Source organism: Lupinus angustifolius, chromosome LG03 (assembly GCF_001865875.1).
Source record: "Lupinus angustifolius cultivar Tanjil chromosome LG03, LupAngTanjil_v1.0, whole genome shotgun sequence".
In the NCBI taxonomy this organism is placed as follows: domain Eukaryota; kingdom Viridiplantae; phylum Streptophyta; class Magnoliopsida; order Fabales; family Fabaceae; genus Lupinus; species Lupinus angustifolius.
The window spans coordinates 25,327,820-25,336,357 of record NC_032011.1 but is presented as its reverse complement, the minus strand read 5'-3'; the positions used below and the strand labels follow the sequence as shown (position 1 = coordinate 25,336,357).

Here is an 8,538-nt window from a genome sequence, read left to right as displayed (position 1 = left end):
TAACTCAACCTTCTTCTTGCTCACTTGATCCCTTAAGAAGTGGAATTTTGTTTCAATATGCTTGCTTCTTCCATGATTAACAGGATTTTTTGCTAAGTTTATAGCAGACTTGTTATCTACTCTTAGTTCAATCTTTAGATCTTCACCACACTTCAATTCGGCCATTAGTGATGTTAGCCATAGACCTTGACAGGTAGCATTGCAAGCTGCAATGTATTCAGCTTCACATGTTGATAAAGCTACCACTTCTTGCTTCTTTGAACTCCATGAGATTGGAGCACCATGAACAAAGAATGTGTACCCTGAAGTGCTCCTCCTATCTTCTTTATCTCCACACCAATCAGAGTCTGAAAAACCAACCAATTGAAGCTTACTCTCCTCCTCATTGGGAAACAGAATGCCATATTGGAGTGTCCCTTTCAGATACCTCATGACTCTCTTAGCTGCTGTCATGTGTGTTTGATTTGGATTAGCCATACTTCTGCTTATAACTCCTGCACCATAAGCTATATCAGGCCTGCTATGAGATACAAACCTGAGGCATCCTACCATTTGTCTGAAAACTGTTGCATCTGCTGGTTGCTTGGTGTGTAAAGGATTTGATGCAGTGTTGTCTTCGACTGGAGTCATTGCTGGATTACAATTCTGCATTTTGAACCTCTCTAGGACTTCTGTGATGTTTCTTCTTTGATGCATGATGATTCCTTTATCTGTCTTGAGGAATTCAATGCCCAGAAAGTATGCTAATTCACCCAAATCTGTCATATCGAATTCAGATTTGAGTTTGCCTTTTAGTTTGAGAATTTCATTCTCACAACTCCCTGTAATGACCAGGTCATCTACATAAAGGCAGAGCAAAATTACTGCATTTGTGGTGGTCACATGTACATAGACTCCATGTTCAGTAGTGCACTTGATGAAGCCAATTGATACTAGGAATGAATCAATTCTTTTGTTCCAGGCTCTTGGTGCCTGTTTCAACCCATACAATGCTCTTCTCAGCCTTAGTACTTTGTCTTCACTTCCTTGTATCTCAAATCCAGGAGGTTGTGTAATATACACTACCTCTTCTAAAGGACCATTTAGGAAGGCACTCTTAACATCAAGTTGCCATAACTTCCAATTGTTCCTGCTGGCTAAGGCAACAATTAATCTCACAGTTTCAAATCTGGCTACAGGAGCAAACACCTCTGAGTAATCCTGACCTTTTCTTTGCATATACCCTTTTGCTACCAATCTGGCTTTATGTTTGGATATGCTTCCATCAGGCCTATATTTGACCTTGTACACCCACCTCACTGCAATTGGTGTCTTATCTGATGGTAGGTCAGCTAATTCCCATGTTTCATTCTTCTCAATGGACTTGATCTCCTCCTCCATTGCCCTGATCCAGACACTTTCTGTGATTGCTTGATTGAAAGTGATTGGTTCAGCTTCAGCCATGAGTGCAAAATGGATTAAATCACCTTCTTCTGTAACTGCATCATCTGCAAGCAACTCAAATTCACTGAGTCTTGCTGGTCTGCTTCTTGTTCTTGTAGGTCTAGATTCACCACTTTCTGCACCTGAGGTTGTATTTGTTGCCTGTATGCTCTCATGTTCTTCTTCTATAGGCACTGTGATCACTGCTTCTTTATGTTCAATCTTCTTAAGAGTGTCATTCCAGGTGCTCATCTCATCAAACTTGACATCCCTGCTGAAAGCTATTTGCTTTGTCACAGGATTGAGTAGTTTGTAGGATCCAGTTGAGTTGTAACCAATAAAGATCATCAATTCACCTTTATCATCTAGTTTCCTTCTGATCTGATCTGGAATGTGTCTATAGCATATAGATCCAAACACTCTGAAGTGTTTCACTGAAGGTTTCTTCCCTGTCCATACCTCTTCTGGAACCATGTTGTTGAGCCTTTGTGTAGGACATCTGTTGAGGACATATGTTGCTGTTGTTACTGCTTCACCCCATAGGTTGTGAGGAAGTCCTTTACACTTGAGCATGCACCTTACCATATTCATCACAGTTCTGTTTCTTCTTTCAGCCAAGCCATTGTGTTGTGGAGTATATGGAGAGGTTACTTCATGAATTATCCCACTGTCTTCACAGAGTTGTTCAACCTCTCTAGAAGTGAATTCACCCCCCCCATCTGTCCTGAGAATCTTGATTTGTTTGCCAGACTGTCTTTCTGCCATGACTTTGTATTTGATCATGTGATGGAACACCTCACTTTTTGCCTTAAGTAGATAGATCCACATCTTCCTACTGAATTCATCTATGAAGGAGAGAAAGTACTTGTTTCCTCCCAAGGTAGGTACTTCCATAGGCCCACACACATCTGAGTACACCACATGAAGTATATCTAAGGCTCTTGCTTGTGAGTAATTGCTGAATGAGGTCCTAGTCAGTTTACTTGTGATGCAGTTTTCACAATCAGGTTGCTTAGCCTTGATTTCTGGCAAACCACTCACCATATCCCTTGACCTCAATAGTCCAAGATCTCTGAAGTTGAGGTGACCATATCTCAGATGCCACAACCAAGTTTCATCATCCTTGGTTGTTGCATTTAGGCATTGAGTGTTCCTTGCTCCTAGCTTGACCTGAAATGTTCTATTGTTAGATAATGGAGCATTCAGGATTTGCCTCTTATGGTTATCATAGATTGTCATGAAACCATTCAAGAGTTTCATTGTGAGGCCCTTTTCATGCAATTGACCAATACTTATCAGGTTGGTCTTCATATTAGGTACATATAGCACATCACTGATATATGCTTTCTTGCCATTAGCCATGATAAGAGGGATATCACCTGTTCCTTCAGCAGTGATGATTCTGTGATCAGCAAATTTCACCTTACTTTTTCTTGCTGCATCAAAGTTTACTAACCATTCTCTATTTCCAGTCATATGGTTGGAGCATCCAGAATCCAAATACCAAGTATCACTGCCTGCATTTAAATTGCTTGTTGTCATCATTAGCTGAACAGCAATTTCACCTGAATCCTCATCATCTTCCTTGACAAGGTTTGCTTCTGATTCTTGCCTTCCATAGTGATTATTCTTGTTAGGTGCTTGACACTCAGATGAGAAGTGTCCAAGCTTGTCACAGTTGAAGCACCTAACTCTTTTTCTGTCAAACTTTTTCTTCCAAGATTTGACCTGTTTTCCTCCATCTCTTCTGTTGAAAGACTCTCCATGTTCAGTGTTGGTGTCATTACCAGACTGTGTTCTCCTTGTGCCATTTCTCTGTTCAAAGCCTTTCCCTCGATTCTTGTTGAAATTCTTTGCAAACTGAGGTCCCTTCTTGAATGTGTGAGCCTGCAAGGCTTGGTGAGGAGATCTATCTGCTCCTCTTTCATTCATCCTCTGTTCATGAGCCTCAAGTGACCCTTGAACCTTCGACTGGAGTCATTGCTGGATTACAATTCTGCATTTTGAACCTCTCTAGGACTTCTGTGATGTATCTTCTTTGATGCATGATGATTCCTTTATCTGTCTTGAGGAATTCAATGCCCAGAAAGTATGTTAATTCACCCAAATCTGTCATATCGAATTCAGATTTGAGTTTGCCTTTTAGTTTGAGAATTTCATTCTCACAACTCCCTGTAATGACCAGGTCATCTACATAAAGGCAGAGCAAAATTACTGCATTTGTGGTGGTCACATGTACATAGACTCCATGTTCAGTAGTGCACTTGATGAAGCCAATTGATACTAGGAATGAATCAATTCTTTTGTTCCAGGCTCTTGGTGCCTGTTTCAACCCATACAATGCTCTTCTCAGCCTTAGTACTTTGTCTTCACTTCCTTGTATCTCAAATCCAGGAGGTTGTGTAATATACACTACCTCTTCTAAAGGACCATTTAGGAAGGCACTCTTAACATCAAGTTGCCATAACTTCCAATTGTTCCTGCTGGCTAAGGCAACAATTAATCTCACAGTTTCAAATCTGGCTACAGGAGCAAACACCTCTGAGTAATCCTGACCTTTTCTTTGCATATACCCTTTTGCTACCAATCTGGCTTTATGTTTGGATATGCTTCCATCAGGCCTATATTTGACCTTGTACACCCACCTCACTGCAATTGGTGTCTTATCTGATGGTAGGTCAGCTAATTCCCATGTTTCATTCTTCTCAATGGACTTGATCTCCTCCTCCATTGCCCTGATCCAGACACTTTCTGTGATTGCTTGATTGAAGGTGATTGGTTCAGCTTCAGCCATGAGTGCAAAATGGATTAAATCACCTTCTTCTGTAACTGCATCATCTGCAAGCAACTCAAATTCACTGAGTCTTGCTGGTCTGCTTCTTGTTCTTGTAGGTCTAGATTCACCACTTTCTGCACCTGAGGTTGTATTTGTTGCCTGTATGCTCTCATGTTCTTCTTCTATAGGCACTGTGATCACTGCTTCTTTATGTTCAATCTTCTTAAGAGTGTCATTCCAGGTGCTCATCTCATCAAACTTGACATCCCTGCTGAAAGCTATTTGCTTTGTCACAGGATTGAGTAGTTTGTAGGATCCAGTTGAGTTGTAACCAATAAAGATCATCAATTCACCTTTATCATCTAGTTTCCTTCTGATCTGATCTGGAATGTGTCTATAGCATATAGATCCAAACACTCTGAAGTGTTTCACTGAAGGTTTCTTCCCTGTCCATACCTCTTCTGGAACCATGTTGTTGAGCCTTTGTGTAGGACATCTGTTGAGGACATATGTTGCTGTTGTTACTGCTTCACCCCATAGGTTGTGAGGAAGTCCTTTACACTTGAGCATGCACCTTACCATATTCATCACAGTTCTGTTTCTTCTTTCAGCCAAGCCATTGTGTTGTGGAGTATATGGAGAGGTTACTTCATGAATTATCCCACTGTCTTCACAGAGTTGTTCAACCTCTCTAGAAGTGAATTCACCCCCCCCATCTGTCCTGAGAATCTTGATTTGTTTGCCAGACTGTCTTTCTGCCATGACTTTGTATTTGAACATGTGATGGAACACCTCACTTTTTGCCTTAAGTAGATAGATCCACATCTTCCTACTGAATTCATCTATGAAGGAGAGAAAGTACTTGTTTCCTCCCAAGGTAGGTACTTCCATAGGCCCACACACATCTGAGTACACCACATGAAGTATATCTAAGGCTCTTGCTTGTGAGTAATTGCTGAATGAGGTCCTAGTCAGTTTACTTGTGATGCAGTTTTCACAATCAGGTTGCTTAGCCTTGATTTCTGGCAAACCACTCACCATATCCCTTGACCTCAATAGTCCAAGATCTCTGAAGTTGAGGTGACCATATCTCAGATGCCACAACCAAGTTTCATCATCCTTGGTTGTTGCATTTAGGCATTGAGTGTTCCTTGCTCCTAGCTTGACCTGAAATGTTCTATTGTTAGATAATGGAGCATTCAGGATTTGCCTCTTATGGTTATCATAGATTGTCATGAAACCATTCAAGAGTTTCATTGTGAGGCCCTTTTCATGCAATTGACCAATACTTATCAGGTTGGTCTTCATATTAGGTACATATAGCACATCACTGATATATGCTTTCTTGCCATTAGCCATGATAAGAGGGATATCACCTGTTCCTTCAGCAGTGATGATTCTGTGATCAGCAAATTTCACCTTACTTTTTCTTGCTGCATCAAAGTTTACTAACCATTCTCTATTTCTAGTCATATGGTTGGAGCATCCAGAATCCAAATACCAAGTATCACTGCCTGCATTTAAATTGCTTGTTGTCATCATTAGCTGAACAGCAATTTCACCTGAATCCTCATCATCTTCCTTGACAAGGTTTGCTTCTGATTCTTGCCTTCCATAGTGATTATTCTTGTTAGGTGCTTGACACTCAGATGAGAAGTGTCCAAGCTTGTCACAGTTGAAGCACCTAACTCTTTTTCTGTCAAACTTTTTCTTCCAAGATTTGACCTGTTTTCCTCCATCTCTTCTGTTGAAAGACTCTCCATGTTCAGTGTTGGTGTCATTACCAGACTGTGTTCTCCTTGTGCCATTTCTCTGTTCAAAGCCTTTCCCTCGATTCTTGTTGAAATTCTTTGCAAACTGAGGTCCCTTCTTGAATGTGTGAGCCTGCAAGGCTTGGTGAGGAGATCTATCTGCTCCTCTTTCATTCATCCTCTGTTCATGAGCCTCAAGTGACCCTTGAAGCTCCTCAATCTTCATTCTTTCAACCTTCCCTGACTCCTCAATGGCCACCACAACATGATCAAACCTTGGTGTCACTGTTCTAAGAATCTTCTCCACTATTGTGGCATCATCCATCATTTCTCCACACGATTTCATGCTATTAGTGTGAGTAATCACTCTTGTGAAAAATTCAGAGATTTTCTCACTTTCCTCCATTTGCATAAGCTCATACCTTCTCCTCATTGTCTGTAACCTTATCTTCTTTAATTGAGCAGCACCTGCATAGTGCTTCTCAAGTGTTTCCCAGGCTTCTTTAGAAGTTGCAGAACCTGCAATTTTCTCAAAGTGTGCATTATCTACTGCTTGGTGAATAATGCATAATGCCTTACAATCTTTCCTCTTGTTCTGCTTGTATTCACTCTTCTGAATTTCAGTGGCTCCTTCCTCCAGAATTGGGAGACCATCTTCAACTATCTCAGCTACATCTTGGTAGCCAAAGATGGCTTTCATCTGGATACACCATCTTGACCAATTCGATCCATCAAGCACGGGCAAATTTGTTGAGAAATTGGCAATTGATTGTGCCATGTTTGCAGCGAAAGAATAGAGTGATGATTTGTCCTCCAAACCAAAGCTCTTGATACCAAATGTTAAAGCAGAGAAAGAAAACAGCAAGAAAATGGAAAAAGGAATGAAGAGGATTAAGAGAAGAAGTTTTAGAGAGATTAACAAGAGAGAGATTTAACTATATGTATTCAACTCATTAAAACAATAACCAAAGAGAGTTATTTATACACCTTACTATTTTTGTCTAACTAACTTTAACAACCTTCTAATTATAGTAAGTTCCAACTAACTTTTGAATTACTAGCTTTTCTAACATTAATAATCTCGTGAATTGGTGGTAGGTATGGGAGCTGCATATGGCACCGCAAAGAGTGGCGTGGGTGTGGCTTCCATGGGTGTGATGAGACCTGAACTGGTGATGAAGTCTATTGTTCCAGTTGTTATGGCTGGAGTTTTGGGTATTTATGGCCTTATTATTGCTGTTATTATCAGTACCGGAATCAACCCAAAGGCCAAATCTTATTACCTCTTTGATGGTTATGCACATCTCTCCTCTGGTCTTGCTTGTGGCTTGGCTGGCCTCTCTGCTGGCATGGCTATTGGTATTGTTGGTGATGCTGGTGTTAGGTATAAACCCTCTACCTTTGTAAATATATGACGAATTATTCATATGAACTAATATTTTTAAACTAACTTTTCATGAACTTAGTTTATAGTTTTTGTTGGTCCAATAGAAAAATTATTCTTCTTTTCTCTTATTCTATAGTCTATTGAATTGCATCATGACATTCTAACTTATAATGTCTTGTGCATGAAGACGGTGTACCTATAGTTATTCATTATTGGTGTTCAGTGGATTAATAAATATATTGGTTGTTGAGTAATGAGTACAACTTTACATTGCATAACTGTTCTAATTGGAAGCCTGCATTTGTTGTAGCTTTGATGTATGGATTTACTTGTTACAATAATATGTATTGAATGAATGTCCTTCTGCAGAGCCAACGCACAGCAGCCCAAACTTTTTGTCGGAATGATTCTCATTCTCATCTTTGCTGAAGCTCTTGCCCTTTATGGTCTCATTGTTGGTATTATCCTATCTTCTCGCGCTGGTCAATCTAGAGCTGACTAAGATAGGAATAGGAGTGGTGCTGCAAAAATATTCTTTGACCATCAATCTGTTTTAGTTGTTGCGAGGTTAGTGATGTTCGAACAGCATATGCAGAATTTAACAAACACAAACACATGTGTGATAGTTCCATCCGTCAATTTCTGGTGTTTGTTTGTATAAGTAGGTTTTTGTTTGCGAAATAAAGTTACTTAAGCTTCCTCTTTTTTCCTCATTTAATGTATCTTGCCATATCATCTGAGCTTATTTATTTATTTGGATGCTGAAACTGGTACATTTGGCTAGCAATGAAAACATGCAATCATGGGTTTTTTCCGTATTGGATATTGATAACAGATGCTTTTTTGTGCTGTGAGAGCTTTTTGCCACATCTATCTACCTTCTTACCTTGTAGCTTCTTAATTTGTTTCAGTTAGGGGTGGCAATAAAACCATTTAGGCACTTCATTTATAATTAAAACATATCCGGCCCACCAAGTTAAAAGAATGTAAATTTTTGAAGAATACCAGGTTAAAATAATATGTTTAATAGTTGTCTCTTTAATCTATTGAAACACCAATCTCTCTGTATTTCATAGAGTGACTACACAAACAATGTTGTAAATTCAACACACTAAACGTAAACACAATGTCAAGTTAGTTTATTTTCTCTGTTTTGCTTCATTCAATTGAGCCACCCTGTTTTGCAGAGCATACATTCCCGC

The 8,538-nt window shown here is 39.7% G+C and overlaps 1 protein-coding gene across 1 annotated transcript; it reads left to right on the top strand.

Annotated features, from left to right (window-relative positions):
• LOC109344054 (V-type proton ATPase 16 kDa proteolipid subunit-like) lies at positions 7,050–8,190 on the top strand. The gene is made up of 2 exons (XM_019582655.1): positions 7,050–7,333; positions 7,706–8,190. Exons 1-2 carry the CDS (start codon positions 7,050–7,052, stop codon positions 7,836–7,838), a joined length of 417 nt encoding a protein of 138 aa, XP_019438200.1. The 3' UTR covers positions 7,839–8,190.

Coding starts and splice junctions, on each gene's coding strand:
- LOC109344054 (XM_019582655.1), top strand. CDS start 7,050: ATGGGAGCTGCATATGGCACCGCAAAGAGTGGCGTGGGTGTGGCTTCC. Junction 7,334..7,705: donor GTTGGTGATGCTGGTGTTAG/GTATAAACCCTC, acceptor GTCCTTCTGCAG/AGCCAACGCACAGCAGCCCA.